The 18740-nt window shown below is 46.9% G+C and overlaps 1 protein-coding gene across 1 annotated transcript in view; it reads left to right on the top strand.

The window, feature by feature from the left end:
* Positions 1 to 797: 797 nt before the first annotated feature.
* The window catches only part of BDH1 (3-hydroxybutyrate dehydrogenase 1), a 39090-nt gene continuing 21147 nt past the window's right edge, over positions 798 to 18740 (top strand). Inside the window, exons 1-2 of the mRNA XM_021692394.1 lie at positions 798 to 1014; positions 8088 to 8214. Of these exons, the coding sequence (XP_021548069.1) occupies positions 8132 to 8214 (83 nt within the window). The 5' untranslated portion in view covers positions 798 to 1014; positions 8088 to 8131. The remainder of the gene's footprint in view (positions 1015 to 8087; positions 8215 to 18740) is intronic.

Genomic DNA, 18740 nt, shown 5'->3' with positions numbered 1-18740 from the left:
CACCGAAGAAAGTACGGGGCTTGAGTTTGTAAAATGGGTACGGAGAATCAAGTGCATCCTGCCTTTTGATCCTCCCATTCTTCAAGACTCTATGTGTCAGGAGCTGGGGATAAAGAAGAAACAGTAACTCTCAAGAAGCTCGTGGAACGGAGCTGACAAGTTTCTTTTAAAGCCCTACCAGGCAAGCACTTCCCTCCCGTTTTCATCTGCATAGCCCCTTTCCAATCAGCGCTTCTGTAATTTGACGGAAACATAGCTCCTGTCACTAATTTGTGGATAGTTTCCTTCTCTGCTCAGGCGGTTTTTCATCGCAGAAAGTTGGCTTGGTCATCCTGATCTGTGGCCAATTGGCCCCTGACGTTCTATCGTTGAAACTCTGGGAGCTGTGCCATTCTTAAATTACATTTTTAAAGATTCATAGGAGTAATTCTTCAAATGCATTCCACCCGATCTAAAGACAAATATAAAAACCACCCAACCAACTCCGATGAGTTCTAACGTCAGAAAACACGCACAGAAGCTGGAAGGAGCCTCATTCCTCACCAGGTTCCCTCAGTGCCTGGTGCGGCACCTGCTCCTTCCAGCCCGAGCCCCAGCCTCTCCAGAACGCGCCTGGCGGTGGAGATCAGCGCCCGGCAAGGGATTAATCTCGGGCTGGGAGCTAGATTGGGGGTACCCTCTGCGGGACGAGGGCCAGGAGAGACGCGGGAGGAGGAAGGAGAAAGCGCAGGAGCACTCCCCGCCCCTGCGACACCCGCGGTCCGCCCCGCCCCGCCCCGCCCCGCGCCGCCAGACAGCGTGCACCCACCTTGTCTAGGCTCGGCCGCATCCGGTAGCCGAAGGAGGAAGCCGCCCTAGTGGGAGCGTGTAGAGGGGCTTCGAGAAGGAAACGGCTGCAGCGCCCCTCCTCGGTCGTCCAAGCCAGGAGCGCGGGTATCGGCGAAGCGTCGGTCTCAGGGGAACGCGCCAGCTGGGCCCTCCGCAGCCGGAGCCCCTCCACCCATTTGGTTTGGGGTAAGAGGAGGGGTCCGCATCTCGGCAGCTCAGGAGGGATGCGCCGACGCCCCCTGCTCAGTTTGGTTTGGCCTTGCGCGACCCCTTGGCCGAGTCTCCAGGATGCGGATGGGGCACAGATTCCTATAGGTCTGGCCCTGCAGCTGCGGTCGGGGTAAGGGTGGGAAGATGGACGGATCCTGTCCAGATCTGTGTCAGTTCCAGGTGGCCCTCACCCACCGCCTTCCTGGGCCTTCTGTCCGCGCTCTGGGAGCCCGCCTGGCGTTTATTAGGCATAATGTGCTCGGCAGGAGGAGGCCCAGGTTGAACACGCAGACCCGAGGCGCCCAGGGGAAACCCTCGGCACTCATCCTTCCCTGCCTGCGCATTTTACAAAAGACCACCCCGGCCCCCCAGTAGGGAAGGAAGCGGCCCAAGGTCATTTCATAGTCGGAAGCCGAACCAGTACCGAAGCCGGTCGTTCCAGCCCCAGGCTCGACCCGCCCCTTCACCGCATCTCCCTCCTCCTGCCCCACATCGCGTCCTTCACGAAGCCCTGTTCTCAGGACTTGGGGAATGCTCCTCCCCTCCCGCAGCGCCCTGGGCAGGATGGTAGACAGTGGTTAGGCTGCCGGTTCGGCCGCCTGGAGCACGAGCTGAGCCTGCGGCTGCCGGAGGACCGGACAGGCAGCCGGACGAGGACGGGGGGTGGGGGGTGGGAGCACGGTGGAGGCGCCGCGGGGGCAGCGTGGGGATGCTGAGGCAGTGTTACGCCCGGGCACGCGCGGCTTTGTCTGGGCGGTTCCGTCCCAGCCAATGGGAGCGCAGCTCGAGCCGAGCCCCTTGGCTCCCGCCTCCCGTCGGCGGGAAGGAACTGCGGCCCTGCCATTGGCTGCGCGGCCTTCCGCGCGGTGTGGAGCGAGGTGGCGCGAGCGCCTCTCAGGCCGCCCCCGTTCCGCTCGAGTCCCTGAGCGAGCGAGAGAAGGTGTCTTCTTGGCTGTCCGCCCGCAGCCGCTTTGGGGAGGGTTTGGCGCTGCTCGCGTCCTTGAGCTCTGCTCGCGTCCTTGAACCCTGCGGGTTTTTTTTCCAGCCAGTCGGCCAAAATCGGCCTCGAGTCAGCTGATGCGGCGTCATGGGCTAGCCCTGCTTGGGGGTAGTATGCAGAGGCACGTGTTTCATTGCGGAGGGCTGCCCGCAGGCCTCCTGCCGCCAGGATCCTTCAGGACGCAGCATTTGTCCTAATTTCTACCTGAGCTTTGGAGCCCGGCCGTGCACGGGTTTATATGAACCCCTGGCCAGCGTGGAAGTTGACCTTTGGAATGGGTGTAGCTTTCATACTCTCTCCATACACATGCGTATAGTGTCTGTTTCCTGTCGGACACCAGTGTAGATATTTTGGAGGAGGCGGAAGTCAGCGATATAACATGTGGATCCTATCTGTGCGGAGCGCACAGACCAGGTGGGAATTGGTGGATAGGGGCTGTGAATGCTACCTCTATCTAGTATTGCTTGCTTAGGTAAGTGCTGTTCTAAGTGCTGTTACAGAGGCACAGAAGGAAGGGATGGAATGGAAGTGTCGGCGAGAGATTGATTTTTTTTTAAAGTTGGGGCATCAGGAAAGGCATCTTGGAGGAGTGTTCTTTGAATCAGGACTTGGTCATATGAACAAGTCACATGTGGGATGGGATGAGCAAGACATGGAAATTGGAGAGTACTGGGCTCGTTGAGCGATGGGGTAGTAAGTGGTAATGAGTAGATGAGAAAAGTATAGTGATTTGGAGGGGCCAAGTGAGGCCCCGCTTGTATACCCAGATTTGAAATGTGGTAAGCACTTATGAGTAGAATGGCTCTTTAATTTGTCAGTTGTGCTGATATTATTATTATTTTTTTTTACATCTGCACCCAAAATCTTGGAAGTATCTTTGATTTTTCGTTCTTGCACATTCTCCATTAAATTTGTCAGTTAAATCATATGGGGCTCTACCTTCAAAAGGTAGCCAGACTCTGACCACTTCTAGTTACCTTCATAGTTTCCACCAGGTCTGGCAGCCCTTCTGTATATCTCCAGAGAGTACCTTTTCACATTTCACTGGAGTTGTGCACTTCATGGCTATAAATTGTTTCCCTGGGTTACTGCCCCAGCATATAAATGGTCTCCCTGCTTCTGCTTTTGTTCATCCTCAGTTTATCCTTAAGCCAGTGAGACTTATTGTATTAAATGTAAGTCTGATTGGGGTGCCTGGGTGGCCCAGTTGGTTAAGCCACTGCCTTTGGCTCAGGTCATGATCCTGGAGTCCCGGGATCGAGTCCCGCATCGGGCTACCTGCTCAGCAAGGAGTCCGCTTCTCCCTCTGACGCTCCCCCCCCTCATGCTCTCTCTCTCTCAAATAAATTAACTCTTTAAAAATAAATCAATAAATAAAAAGTCTGATCATAGTATTCCTCTGCTGAAAACCCCCTTAAGTAATTCACATATTATGTGCCTACTGGGTAGAAGGCACTGTTAGGTATTGGGGGTATGACAGTGACCAAAGCAGACAAAACCCCCTGCTCTCAGAGTTTACATTCTAATGGGACTGAAAGATAACAAATAAGAGAAATAAGTACAATGTGTATAATGATATAATGTGTAAGTCAAGGAGGGGGGAAAATGGAAGCAGGGAAGGGGGAATAGAAAATGCCAGGGCGGGGGTGGGATTGATGGGGTAGCCAGGGAAAGTCTTAGTGAGGAAACATTTGAGTAAAAGACTGAAGTGAGAGAAGGAGCCCTGTGGATAGTGAGGGGGAAGAATGTTCTAAGTAGAGGGAAAAGTAAGGGCAAAGTTTCCGAAGCAGGTGCTTACTTGTCATATTCTAAGTATAGCAAGAAGGCTATTGTAACCAAGGTGCAGTGAAGTGGGGGGAGGGATGAGGACCCAGATCGTGGAGGGTCTGGGGGGCAATCTGTAGTGATTTTGACTTTTACTGTAAGCAAGAGTTTGGTGCAGGAGTGAGATGATCTGAGTTATATTTCACAGGATCATGCAAGCCCGTGTTGAGCAGTGTCTGAAGGGGGCAAGGGTAGAAGCAGGGAGCCAAGTTGGGTGGCGATTACAATAATTCCAGGCAAGAAGTGAAGATGGCTTAGACAAAAATGATATCAGAGGGCTCTAGATATATTGCTTATTGTTAACGCTCCAATTCACTCACCCCATCACTCATATCAGTTCCTCAGCTAGAATGTAATCACAGTCCCTACTCCTTTTCAGGAGAGATCCCCTATCTCTCTTCGTTTTTTGTTTTGTTTTGTTTTGTTTTTAAGATTTTATTTATTTATTTGAGAGAATGAGATAGAGAGAGCACGAGAGTGGGGAGGGTCAGAGGGAGAAGCAGACTCTCTGCTGAGCAGGGAGCCTGATGCGGAACTCGATCCCGGGACTCCAGGATCATGACCTGAGCCGAAGGCAGTCGCTTAACCAACTGAGCCACCCAGGCGCCCCTACATTGCCTTTTAAAACACTAGGCTGGCCATACAGAAGCAGCCAGGTAGAACACATTGGAGGCAGGCTGCCAATTCTCAGAACTTCGAATCTCACACAGAAGCTCACTGGTCTTAAGCTCCTCAGTGTGGGGTCCCTACACAGGAACATTTCCTGCCTAAACCCATTCTGCCCTCAGTCGGATAGGTCCTTCCTTTCCCACGTGGTAGTGCCCAGGCTCATCCAGACTTCGTGGCTAGAAACACATACTTTCTCTTTCCTGCCTAAGGCCTGCCTCCTGTGTTCCTGTTGCCTGCTGGTGGCCTTGCTTTTTCCAAGGATTTCAGTATGGGGAATGTCTGTCCCTTGCAAGAAGAACCTTATCCGAACCCACAGGAATGCAACCAGCTACGTCCTCTGTGAGATAGTCCTGTCAGCATGCCACAAGGGAGCCCAACACCGGGGCGAGGATGCACACACTGTTTTTTTGGAAAGAAGGTACATTCCACAGGTTATGCGTGGGTGACACATTGAAAATGGAAAGGGGTGTCCTCGAGAATAGGCCCAGGTGTTCTTAATGTTAGAAAAGTTTCTCCCTTGGGGCACTTGGTGGCTCAGTCAGTTAAGCATCTGCCTTCAGCTCAGGTCATGATCCTGGGGTCCTGGGATCGAGCCCCGTGTCTGGCTCTCTGCTCAGCGGGGAGCCTGCTTCTCCCTCTCCCTCTGCTGCTCCCCCTGCTTGTGCTCTCTCTCTCAAATAAAAAAAAAATCTTTAAAAAGAAAAGAAAAGAGCGGAAAAGAAAAGTTCCTCCCAGATTCCAGATTGGCATGTGAGCATCTTGATTTCGTGACAGTATCTTACAAATTTGGTCCCTGGATGTCAAGTCCTCTGTGCCAAGTTACCCTGGGGCAGCTGACTGAGTTCAAGGCCCAGGAGACTGCCCCCCCCCGACCAAAGATGCTCCGCCTTCTTGCAGCGTCCACCTCTCACAGCCATCTCCCGTTTCCAAACCAAAAGGCAAGTGAGGGCTTTTCAAGTTTGAGAACTTCATATTTACAGAGAAGAAAGCCCAGCACTAGGCATTAAGATGGCAAACAGTGCAGCGCTGGGCGTATGGTGGCGAGCATAGCTGCCTTCTAAGATGGCAAACATCCCCGAAGACTGCATGGGAATCCCACGGCCTATAGCACTGTGTTTGCAGTGGAAAAAGCAACATGTTTTAGAAACTTAAAAAGGAAGAAGAGATCTAAAATCCTCCCATTCTGTGTGTAAGAGATGACATCACAAATAGTGCGTTGTTCAAAGGGCCGAGTTTTCATGTACTTTAAGCTATTTTTACTCCAGCACTTTCCGATACTGCTGACTTGAGGGAAAATAAAATTGAAAGCAGCCCTCTGTGTGGAGATAACATTGACATGGTCTCTGCCACAGACACTGAGCAGAAGGGAGGAAGGGCTTTAATTATAGACTACTGGATTAGGAGTCGGCCAGTGGCAGTGACCTCAGACTCTAGTCCCGACAGGAGAGGCAGAGAGGCGTGTGTTCTGCCAGCTCAGCAGCTAGGTTGGGGGCTGGGGGCGGTGGGCACCCCCCATGAAGACTCTGAGCCACGTGGGCTTGTGCTTTCTCTGAAGGGCCAGTGTGGGCTCCATTCTGCTATTGCCTGCCAAGGGCTTGCTATGGCAACTTCAGTGTTGGCCGCAGGCTGACTTTCTACATGCAGCTCATCCCCACTCACAGAGACTCACTGAACGCCTCCTTTGTGTCAGGCTTCTTCTAGGCATGAGGGGTTCAGTGGTGAATAAGATGGACAAGGCTCCTGGCCCCACTGAGCTTGTGATCCAAAAGGGGAGGATAAAGTAAAGAAACACCGTGGTTTTGGATTGAAGAGTGATCTTACAGAGAGCAACCTCTGTGTGTCGCATGGGGGATCTGGACAGCCACCTTGAAGTCCAAAGAGTCAGAAGGACTCAGCCACCTAGAGTGAGGGAAGAGCAAAGGCTGGGGGGTGGGGGGAGGGGGCACAGAAGCAGGAAAGAGCTTGGCACACACACAAGAAGCTTTTAGAAGGTTAATGTGGCCATAGAGCAGTGAGCAGAGGGGAGGGTGGTACCAGACAAGGTTGGGAAGGGAGGCAGAGGCCCACACCCAACAGGCATGGAGAGGAGGCTTTTAGGCAAAGGAGTCACATAACTTGACTGGTGTTTTTTTTTTTTTTAAAGATTTTCTTTATTAGAGAGAGAGCATGAGCAGGGGGAGGGACAAGCAGACTCCCCGCTGAGCAGGGAGCCCAATGCGAGGCTCAATTCCAGGACCCAGAGATCATGACCTGAGCTGACATTTAACTGACTGAGCCACCCACATGCCCCACTTGACTGGTATTATAAAGATCTTTCTGGCTACAGTGCTGGGAATAGTGTGGTGAGTAGGGACAGGAGGGGAAGCAAGAGCCTGCTGCGTAGTCAGGGAAAGATCACACAAGCCAAGGGATCCCTATTTGTTTTCCTTTCTTGAGGATTAAACAGATTAAATACCTCCACTTGCTGCCCACAGTGAACCATGCAGTGGTTGGCTAGATAATGAATTGATTCCAGACCTAGTGGCCTGGGTGGCTGGTCATCAGTTAGGTTTGGGTGGCAGCACAAGGGCAGGAAGGAGCTGCCTCCCAGGCACAACCTCATTCCTGATAACAATGGTATAACAAAGCACAGGCAGGTGTGCAAATGAGAGGCTAGGATGGTTCACCAGGAAAAGAGCAACAGCTCGTCAGGCTGTGGTTGCCTTGCTCAGCTCCTCCTAGCCTCCTCTTCCTGCCCCTGGGCCAAAGCTAATGCACACAGCAATCAACAGTCAATCATACACAACTAGTCCTGGTGCTGAGTAGCCTTAAGGTGACACCACGTGGTACATGGCCTTGTTGCAATAAGATTGATTTGACTTCAAAAGAGGGGGGTGGGGAGTGGGAGAGACTCTGTGTGTGTGTTTATATGTGTTTTAATTTAGGCTGATGAACATGTGTCTCACTTTCTAGCTCCAGTCTCCATGCACCAGAGCTACTGATGAGTTGAGCCTCTGAGCCAGACCCTGTGTGTGGTGGGGTGTGGGAGAGAGGTGGAAGGTTGAGCCCAGTGATTTGCCATGGGTTGGAAGAGCTGCCTTGGAGGCATGTGGCCAAACAGCATGCAGGCTGATGCCCTGGGTTACCATAGATTGATGATCTGCTGGCTATGGGGAATACAGACAAGAGAATGGAGCCCCATGAGTTGGAATCCCTGAGGGGATGCGTCCCCAACTGCCCCCTGTGGTTGCTACTTCACTTGGTTATAGGATCACCAGTCTGGTCCCACCTTCTCATGTTACAGATGGGTGACAGCACGCCACGGTTGCCCAAGGAGTTGGTGGCACAGCCAGAACTAGAACACAGCTCCCAACTCTTTCCATCAGATGAGGCTGCAGCTTGATAAGGGAGGTGTAGGAAGACCCTGCCTGGTACCGTGACCAGACCTGGGCCAGACAGACAGAGCCCAGTTGGACTCTTACAACCTGGAGCGAAAATGGCCACTCCTGCCTCAGCCCCTGAAGGGTACACCCATGGAGGCAACAAGGCAACACTGAGGGTGCATTTTGTGTTTCAGAACCCACCAGGAGGAGGCCCACCATTCTACCTCTTGTGGCCGCCATGCTGACTGCCCGCCTCTTCAGACCCCTGTCACAGCTCCCAGGGAGAACCCTGAGTTGCTACGATAGAGAAAATGGAACAAGGTAAGAAATGAAAGGGTGGGAGGAGGAAAAGATGGTGGAGGAGTAGAGGACCCTATTCCAACCAGTCCCCAGAATTTAGCTGGATATCTACCAGACCACTCGGAACACCCACAAAATCAGCCTGAGATGTAAGAAGATGGATCTGGATCTCTACAAACAATATTGCAGGTGGTTGGTTTCAAGGTACGAAGTGGGGAGCTCTGATTCCGCAGGCACATATGGGAAGATAAACGACAGAGGGAGGGAGCTGTGGTGATCCTACACCACCGGTGAGTGATAGCCTCCCCCACTGGGGACAGGGCACAGACTCACAGACTGGTAGTGGCCGGGAAAGGACTTTAGGGCAGCCCCCCCCGGACTGAAACCCAGAGCGGCTGGGCCGCACGTGCAAACTGGGGGCAGCTGGTGGTTTTAGAAGCACAAAGGGCAGAGATGTGCCCCGACCTGGAGGTGAGGACTGGGAGTGCTGCTGAGGGGCACACAACCCAGAATGCTGCAGTTTATAGCAGCACAGACAGAAACAGAGATAGTGTGGCCTGGAGAGCTCACTGAAGAACAGACTGCGATCTCTCCGCTCTTAGGCAGGTGGTTGGAAATGATCTCTTCTGCTCTAACTCTCGGAAGAGACATGGAAAGCCGCCAGGAAGAGCTGTCAGAGAACAAAAGCCCCCAAAATCCTGTTTTCACTGAGCCCATCCCCCACCACAGGGGACAGGGCAACTCTGTCCAAACAGGGTTGCCTGAGTAACAGTGTGGCAGGCCCCTCCCCCAGAAGACAGGCTGGGAGAACAAGAGGCCAACAACCCTAAGGTCCCTATAAAACAGGTGCATCTTGCTTGGGTTGTGGTCAATAATTTGGACTCTGTACATTCCCTCAACCATCCCTCAACAGAATGTCTAGGACGAGGAACCCCCAAAATAGGAAAGACTTAGAGACTGTGACTTCTGCCACAGATTTACAAATGGATACAGATATAACCAAGATGTCAGAAATGGAATTCAGGGTAGCAGTTGTGAAGACAATAGCTAGAATGGAGAAATCGATTAATGGCAACATAGAGTCTCTAAGGGCAGAAATGAAAGCTGAACTGGCAGAACTTAAAAATGCTATCAATGAGATCCAATCTAATCTAGATAATCTAACAGCTAGGGTAAGCGAGGCAGAAGAATGAATTAGTGATCTAGAAGACCAATTGATAGAAAAGAAGGAAAAAGAGAAGGCCAGAAAAAACAAATCAAAATCCATGAAAATAGAATCAGAGAAATAAGTGACACCATGAAATGTTCCAAAGTCAGAATTATTGGGATCCCTGAGGGGGTGGAGAGAGAGAGAGAGGACTAGAAGATATATTTGAGCAAATCATAGCTGAGAACTTCCCTAATCTGGGGAATGAAACAAACATTCCTGTCCTAGAGGCAGAGAGGACCCCTCCCAAGATCAAGGAAAACAGGCCAATGCCCTGGCATGTAATAGTAAAACTTGCAAATCTTAGAACCAAGGAAACCATCTTAAGGGCAGTTAGGGGGAAGAGATTCCTTACATACAGAGGGAGGAACATCAGAATAACGTCAGACCTATCCACAGAGACCTGGCAAGCCAGAAAGGGCTGGAAAGACATATTCAGGGTACTAAATGAGAAGAACATGTGGCCAAGAATACTTTATCCGGCAAGGCTGTCATTTAGAATGGATGGAGAGATGCAAAGCTTCCAAGACCGGCAGAAACTGAAAGAATATGTGACCACTAAGCCAGCCCTGCAAGAAATAGTAAGGGGGGTTCTGTAAAAGGAGAAAGACCCCAAGAATGATATACAACAGAAATTTACAGACAATCTATAGAAACAGGGTCTTCACAGGCAACATGATGACAATAAATTCATATCTTTCAATAATCACTCTCCACGTGAATGGCCTAAATGCTCCCATAAAACGGCACAGGGTTGCAGATTGGATAAAAAGATAGGACCCATCCATATGCTGTCTACAAGACACTCATTTTGAACCTAAAGATATATCCAGACTTAAAGTGAAGGGATGGAGATCCATCTTCCCATGCCAACGGACCTCAAAAGAAAGCTGGGGTAGCAATTCTTATATCAGACAAATTAGATTTTAAGCTAAAGACTGTAGTTAGAGACACAGAAGGACACTCTATCATTCTTAAAGGGTTTATCCAACAAGAAGATCTAACAATTGTAAATATCTATGCCCCCAACATAGGAGCAGCCATCTACATAAGCCAACTGTTAACCAAAATAAACAGCCATATTGATAACAATACGTTAATTGTAGGAGACCTCAATACTCCACTCTCAGCAATAGACAGATCATCTAAGCAGAAAATCAACAAAGAAACAAGAGCTTTGAATGACACACTGGACCAGATGGACCTCATAGATATATACAGAACATTCTACCCTAAAACAACAGAATACTCATTCTTCTCGAGTGCACAAGGAATTTTCTCCAGAATTGACCACATAGTAGGTCACAAATCAGGTCTCAACTGATACCAAAAGATTGAGATTATGCCCTGCATATTCTCAGACCATAATGCTTTAAAACTGGACCTCAATCACAACAGAAAATTTGGGAGAAATTCAAACACTTGGAAGCTAAAGACTACTCTGCTCAATAATGTTTGGGTCAACCAAGAAATCAAAGAAGAAATTAAACAATTCATGGAAACCAATGAGAATGAAAACACATTGGTCCAAAACCTATGGGATACTGCAAAGGCAGTCCTAAGGGGGTAATACATAGCCATCCAAGCCTTACTCAAAAAATAGAAAAATCCCAAATTCACCACCTAACTTTACACCTTAAAGAACTAGAGAAAAAGCAACAAAATGATGCCCAAGCCACGCATTAGAAGAGAAATAATTAAGATTAGAGCAGAGATCAATGAATTAGAAACCAGAAACACAGTAGATCAGATCAACGAAACTAGAAGCTGGTTCTTTGAAAGAATTAATAAGATTGATAACCACTGGCCAGACTTATCCAAAAGAAAAGAGAAAGGGCCCAAATTAATAAAATTATGAATGAAAGGGGAGAGATCACCACTAACACCAAGGAAATAGAAACGATTATTAGAAATTATTATCAACAACTATATGCTGATAAATTAAGCAACCTGGAAGAATGGATGCCTTCCTGGAAACCTGTAAACTGCCAAGACTGAAACGGGAAGAAATTGACAACCTGAATAAGCCAATAATCAGTAACGAGATTGAAGCAGTGATCAAAAACCTCCCAAAAAACAGAGTCCAGGGCCTGATGGATTCCCTGGGGAATTCTACCAAACATTCAAAGAAGAAATAATATCTATTCTCCTGAAGCTGTTTCAAAATATAGAAAGAGAAGGAAAGCTTCCAGACTCATTCTATGAGGCCAGCATTACCTTAATCCCCAAACCAGGCAAAGACCCCATCAAAAAGGAGAATTTTAGACCAATATCCCTGATGAATATGGATTCCAAAATTCTCAACAAAATGCTAGCTAATAGGATCTAACAATACATCAAAAGGATCATCCACCATGACCAAGTGGGATTTATCCCCGGGATGCAGGGGTGGTTCAACATTTGCAAATCAATCAGTGTGATAGAACACATTAATAAGAGGAGAGAGAAGAACTATATGGTCCTCTCAGTTGATGCAGAAAAAGCATTTGACAAAATATAGCATCCTTTCCTAATGAAAACTCTTCAGAGTATAGGGATAGAGGGAACATTCCTCAAGTTTATAAAATCCATCTATGAAAAACCCACAGCGAATATCATCCTCAATGGGGAAAAGATGAGAGCCTTTCTCTTAAGATCAGGAACACGTCAAGGATGCCCATTCTTGCCACTATTGTTCAACATAGTACTAGAAGTCCTGGCAATAGCAATCAGACAACAAAAAGAAATAAAAGGTATTCAAATTGGCAAAGAAGAAGTCAAACTCTCTCTCTTCGCAGATGACACGATACTTTATGTGGAAAATCCAAAAGACTCCACCCCCAAATTACTAGAACTCATACAGCAATTCAGTAATGTGGCAGGATACAAAATCAATGCACAGAAATCAGTTGCTTTCTTATATACTAACATTGCAACTGTAGAAAAATTAGAGAAATGATTCCATTTACAATAGTACCAAAAACCATAAGATACCTCGGAATAAACCTAACCAAAGAGGTAAAGGATCTATACTCTAGGAACTACATAACACTCATGAAAGAAATTGAAGAAGACACAAAAAGATGGAAAAACATTCCATGCTCATGGATCAGAAGAATAAACATTGTTAAAATGTCTATGCTACCCAGAGCAATCTATACCTTCAACGCCACCCCAATCAAAGTTCCAATGACATTTTTCAAAGTGCTGGAACAAACAATCCTAAAATTTGTATGGAATCAGAAAAGACCCCAAATTGCCAAGGAAATGTTGAAAAAGAAAAACAAAGCTGGGGGCATCATGTTGCCTGATTTCAAGCTATATTGCAAAGCAATGATCACCAAGACAGCATGGTACTGGCACAAAAACAGACATATAGACCGACGGAACAGAATAGAGTGCCCAGATATGGACCCTCAACTCTATGGTCAAATAATCTTCAACAAAGCAGGAAAAAAGATGGAATGGAATAAAAACAGTCTCTTCAATAAATGGTGCTGGGAAAATTGGACAGCTATATACAGAAGAATGAAACTCAACCATTCTTTAACACCATACACAAAGATAAACTCAAAATGGATGAAAGACCTCAATGTGAGACAGGAATCCATCAAAATCTTAGAGGAGAACATAAGCAGTAACCTCTTCGACATCAGCCACAGCAACTTCTTTTAAGATACATCTCCAAAGGCTAGTGAAACAAAAGCAAAAATGAACTTTTGGGACTTCATCAAGATAAAAAGCTTCTGCACAGCAAAGCAAACAGTCAACAAAACAGAGAGGCAACCCACAGAATGGGAGAAGATATTTGCAAATGACACTACAGACAAAGCGCTGATTTCCAAGACCTATAAAGAACTTATCAAACTCAACACCCAAAAAACAAATAATCAAGTCAGAAAATGGGCAGAAGACATGAACAGACACTTCTCAAAAGAAGACATAAAAATGGCTAACAGACACATGAAAAAATGTTCATCATCATTAGCCATCAGGGAAATTCAAATCAAAACCACATTGAGATACCACCTTACTGCAGTTAGAATGGCAAAAATTGACAAGGCAAGAAACAACAAATGTTGGAGAGGGTGTGGAGAAAGGGGAACCCTCTTACACTGTTGGTGGGAATGCAAGTTGGTACAGCCACTTTGGGAAACAGTGTGGAGGTTTCTCAAAAAATTAAAAATGGATTTACCCTATGACCCAGCAATTGCAGTCTTGGGTATTTACCCCAAAGACACAGATGTAGTGAAAAGAAGGGCCATATGCACCCCAATGTTCATAGCAGCAATGTCTGCAATAGCCGAACCGTGGAAAGCGTCTCGATGCCCTCCAACAGATGAATGGATAAAGAAGATGTGGTCCATATATGCAATGGAATATTATTCAGCCATCAGAAAGGATGAATACCCAACTTTTACATCAACATGGATGGGACTGGAAGAGATTATGCTAAGTGAAATAAGCAGAGAAAGTCAATTATCATATGGTTTCACTTATTTGTGGAACATAAGCAATAGCATGGAGGACATTAGGAGAAGGAAGGGAAAAAGGAAGGGGGGGAAATCGGAGGGGGAGATGAACCATGAGAGACTATGGACTCTGAGAAAGAAACTGAGGGTTTGAGAGGGGAGCGATGGGTTAGCCCGGTGATGGGTATTAAGGAGGGCACGTACTGCATGGAGCACTGGGTGTTATACAAAAACAATGAATCGTGGATCACTACATCAAAAACTAATGATGTATTGTATGGTGAGTAACATAACATAATAAAATTAAATTAAATTAAAAAAAAAGAAAAGAAAATCCCAGAAAGAAAATATGGCTCCTAAGTCATCATCAATATGGAAGCAAAACCTGAATCCCCGTATGAAATGAAAGCACAGGGCATATATTCTAAGCAGAAAAATGTATAAACAGTTAAAGATTAATGCACCTTAGTGAGGCTCCGGCCAGATTTAAAAAGAAAAATCTTGCTAGACCAATGTTTTTGCATTCCTGGGGCAGAACTATACAATGAGGGATGGAAGGGAGGCAGCTGGTCAAACACACACATTAAAAAAAAAAAGAAGAAAAGAAACAAAAGGGTGGAGGTGCCCTCGAGGGTCACACTTTGTGGGCAAAACAGAGCTCCTCACACATGGATGCTGCAGGAGGTGAGAAGGCCTGACTCTCAGAGATGTCTGTCAGTACCTGCTGTCTACCAGCAGAGGAAACTCAAAGGTGTCCTCAAAAGAAAAGACCTTCACAGGGCGCAGAAGAAGATCTTTCATCCCTGCTTTGTGTTTTTCAACTTTTTATTTTGAAATAACTACCCTTATGTGAAAGTTGCAAAAATAGTACAGAGAGTTCCTGTCTCTCCTTCACCTCACTTCCCTGCATGTTAACATTTTACAAACCTTAGCGAAATCATCAAACCCAGGAAATTACTGCTGTGGTAATATGGTGAACTAATCTACAGACCTGATTCAGATTTCACCAAATGGCCTACTAATGGACCTTTTCCAGGTCCCACGTACAAACCAGGCTCCCACAGTGCATTTAGTTGTCATGTCTCCTCAGTCTCGTCCTACTGGGGACGGTTCTCCAGTCTTGGTTGTTCATAACCTTGACACTTTGGAAGAATGCCTGTCAGTTTGGGTTTGTGTGGTGTTTCGTTGTGTGTACATTCAGATGTGTATGTTTGGAAGGATCCCCCCTAAGTGAGGTGATGCCCCTCTTGGAACACTGCATCAGGAGGCATAGAATGTTTTGCTTTGTTTTAAAATTTTATTTATTTGACAGAGAGAGAGAGAGAGAGAACAAGCAGGGAGAGCGGCAGGCAGAGGGAGAGGGAGAAGCAGGCTCCCCGCTGAGCCGAGAGCCCAACAACAAGGGGCTCAATCCCAGGACTTCGGGATCATAACCTGAGCCAAAGGTAGATGCTTAACCGACTGAGCCACCCAGGCGCCCCAGGAGGCATAGAATGTTGATGTGTCTCAATCCTTTGCTCACCTGGATAACTGCTCTTTCTAAATCTTACACATGAAAGCAGTTAATTAAAATGTCCTGAGGCTTTCCTGAATGGTTTGCGTGATTAAGCACAAATTAAAGCATTAAGTACAAATTAAACAAGAGCTCTTCTTTGAGAACTTCTGGAATTGCTTTTTTCAAGGGGATTCAGAGTGCTCTGTTACCTCATTTTCTTCTTTTGCAGCCAGAGTGAGGAAAAAATAATACACTTTCCGTTCTTTTATATTTGAGAGGAGTGAAATTAAGGGTCAGGTTAAATGCAAAGTCTCAGCAGCTAGAAAATCGATGGTCATTTTCAATGCCAATAAATAAGCCTGTCTAGGAGAGCATGCATTTAGGCTTTTAGGACCATTTGCTTAAAAGCATTTCCATGGGCTACAGAAGCTTGGTTGGAAACGGGCTTCAACTAGTAGAGGACATCATAGAAAAAGAGTAAGAAATGGCCCTTCCCACAGAGGCCACATCCCATGGAAGGGGGAATGGAGCCTGGCTCTCCTGAAGGACTCTGACCTGACAAGCCACCCTGCTTACTGGCTCTGCACAGCCCTTGGATTTTGAGTTTCTGGCTTTGGTAGAAGGCCCTGGCCCTGCCCTAGGAGAGGTGACTTACTGATGCATTCCCCACCTCCTGGATCCTGGATGCACATACCAGCTGGCTTAAGGCCAGTGCTCAGCTCCGCCTGCCTGGGCATGATGTGTAATACTCCAGGATAGCCTGATCTGGGCAGAGTGGAGGAGGCTCCTTTATCCCTTCCAGCCCTGGCTCACACAGATTCTGTTGGCAGTCACATCACTTGTGATTCATGGTTGACCAGACTACGTTGTTTTCGTATATGCTGCCATGTGAGACCATATTTCTCCCAGGCTGCACTGTGTCAATAACATTTGTTCCTCCTAGACCCCATCTTGTTATAGTCAGCTTGTCAAATTACTTAATCATGACTCCTTGCCGCAGAAAGCTGGGTTACTGGTTTTTGTTGCCGATTCATGATGGACGACACACAGACTGGTAAGATGGAAAAGAAGCGAGAATTAATGCTGGGCCAGCATGGGGTGGCATCTCAAATGTGGCCGACTGAGCCACCCAGGTGCCCCTGGATAACACATTTTTATGAATATTTTAAAAACTTTATGTTTTGAATAGGTAATATATTCACATAGTACAAAATTCAAATGGTACAAAATAGTACACGGTAAACAAGTTTATCTCCTACCTCCTCTCCCCTGTTACCAGCTGCTCAGGTGCCTCTACCACCTCCATTTATTGTTTGTGGTTTAATATTTATTTAAAAATTAACAGTACTTTGGAGCACCTGGATGGCTAAGGCGGTTAAGCGTCTGCCTTCGGCTCAGGTCACGATCTCAGGTCTTGGGATCGAGCCCCATGTTGGGCTCCCTGCTCAGCTGGGGGTCTGCTTCTCCCTCTGCCTCTGCCCCTACCCCCTTTTGCTCCCTCTCTCTCTCCTCTCAAATAAATAAATAAAATTAAAAAAAAAATTTTAAAAAACCTCACAATACTTCTCCTTCTGGAAAGATGGAGTAGATGTACTTTTCTCTATTCCTCCCATCGGATACAACTAAAACCCCCAGGTTATATAAAACAAGCATAACAAGGCTCTAGAAGATGGAGAGAAGAAGATGGATCAGCTAGGGACCTCAGGGTCCAAGAAACAACACAGTGATGAGTTCTTGAGGTTTACTTTGCCCTTCATCTCTCCCACACCTGGAGCTGAAGAGGCTAGCAACCCAGAAATGCCAGTGAGCTCAGGACAAAAAGCCCCAGGAGAAGCCTGCTCTCTCTAGCCCAAAGGCCAGCCTAGCAAGACAGAAAACTTGGGACAGTAATTGCTGTACTCCAGCCAAACACCACAGGAAAAACTGTGGCCCCACCCCTACCTGCACCTGCAAAAGCCGGTGCTGAGCCTCGACTTCCACGATCACCAGGCTGTAGGGGGTACCCCAGTCCCTCCAGCAGAGGTAGTGCCTGAGAAAGCTTTTGTTTTCACCCAGCAGTAATCAGACACCCTGCCTGCTTGGGTAGGAGTCTGGGAGAGTCAGGACTTGACCAGCCTCTCCGCAGTAATGAGACCACACGCTCCCATGCACGTGGGGAGCAGTAGTGAGGCACTCCAACCCCTCGCAGCCAGGGAGTAGGAGTGGAGACCTAGTAAAGGCCGGAACTCCCATCCCTACCCCGCACTAACAACTTCCCAGTTTAGTTTATGAAGGTAGTATTACCCTGATTCCCAAGCCAGACAAAGACTGTACAAAAAAAAGAACCTTACACCAATATTCCTCATGAATATAAATGCAAAAATTCTTAAAATTTTAGCAAATAGAATTCAGCAATACATAAAAATAGAAACCATGAAAAAATAGGTTTCTCCAGGAATCGAGATAACACACAAAAATCAGTTTACTTTTATATTCTAGCAGTGAACTTGAGGATATCAAAATTTAAAACAATAACATTTAAAATGCTCAAAAAATGAGATACCAGAGGTATAAATACAATAAACATGTACAGGATTTGGGGCGCCTGGGTGGCTCAGTTGTTAAGCGTCTGCCTTTGGCTCAGGTCATGATCCCAGAGTCCTGGGATGGAGTCCCTCATCGGGCTCCCTGCTCAGCAGGAAGCCTGCTTCTCCCTCTCCCCCACTTGTGTTCCCTCTCTCACTGTGTCTCTCTCTGTCAAATAAGTAGGTAAAATCTTAAAAAAAAAAAAAATTTACAGAATTTGTATGCAGAAAACTATACAGTACTGATGAAAGAAAATCAATGATCTAAATAAATGGAGACCCATACTAAGTTCGGGGGGATTGAAGAACTCGAAAAAGTAAAAATGTCAGTTTCCTCCAAATTGATATAGGAGTTTAGCACAATTTCTATCAAAATCACGGTCAGATTTTTGTAGATAAGGACAAGATTGTTCTAAAATTTATATGAATAGGCAAGGAAGATAGGATAGCAAAAACAATTTTGAAAAAGAAAAATAAGATGGGAGCACATAGCTCAATGAAACATAAGAGAGAATCCAGGGGCGCCTGGGTGGCTCAGTTGGTTAAGCGACTGCCTTCGGCTCAGGTCATGATCCTGGAGTCCCGGGATCGAGTCCCGCATCGGGCTCCCTGCTCGGCAGGGAGTCTGCTTCTCCCTCTGACCCTCCTCCCTCTCATGCTCTCTGTCTCTCATTCTCTCTGTCTCAAATAAATAAATAAAATCTTTAAAAAAAAAAAAGAGAGAGAATCCAGAAATAGACCCACACATATATGCCCGACTGATGTTTGACAAAGGTGCAAAAGCAATTCAAGTCAGAAAAGAGAACATTTCCAAAAAAAAGGTCCTGGAG

The sequence above is a fragment of the Neomonachus schauinslandi genome, chromosome 1, assembly GCF_002201575.2.
Source record: "Neomonachus schauinslandi chromosome 1, ASM220157v2, whole genome shotgun sequence".
Lineage (NCBI taxonomy): Eukaryota > Metazoa > Chordata > Mammalia > Carnivora > Phocidae > Neomonachus > Neomonachus schauinslandi.
This window is presented reverse-complemented; position numbering and strand designations above follow the sequence as displayed.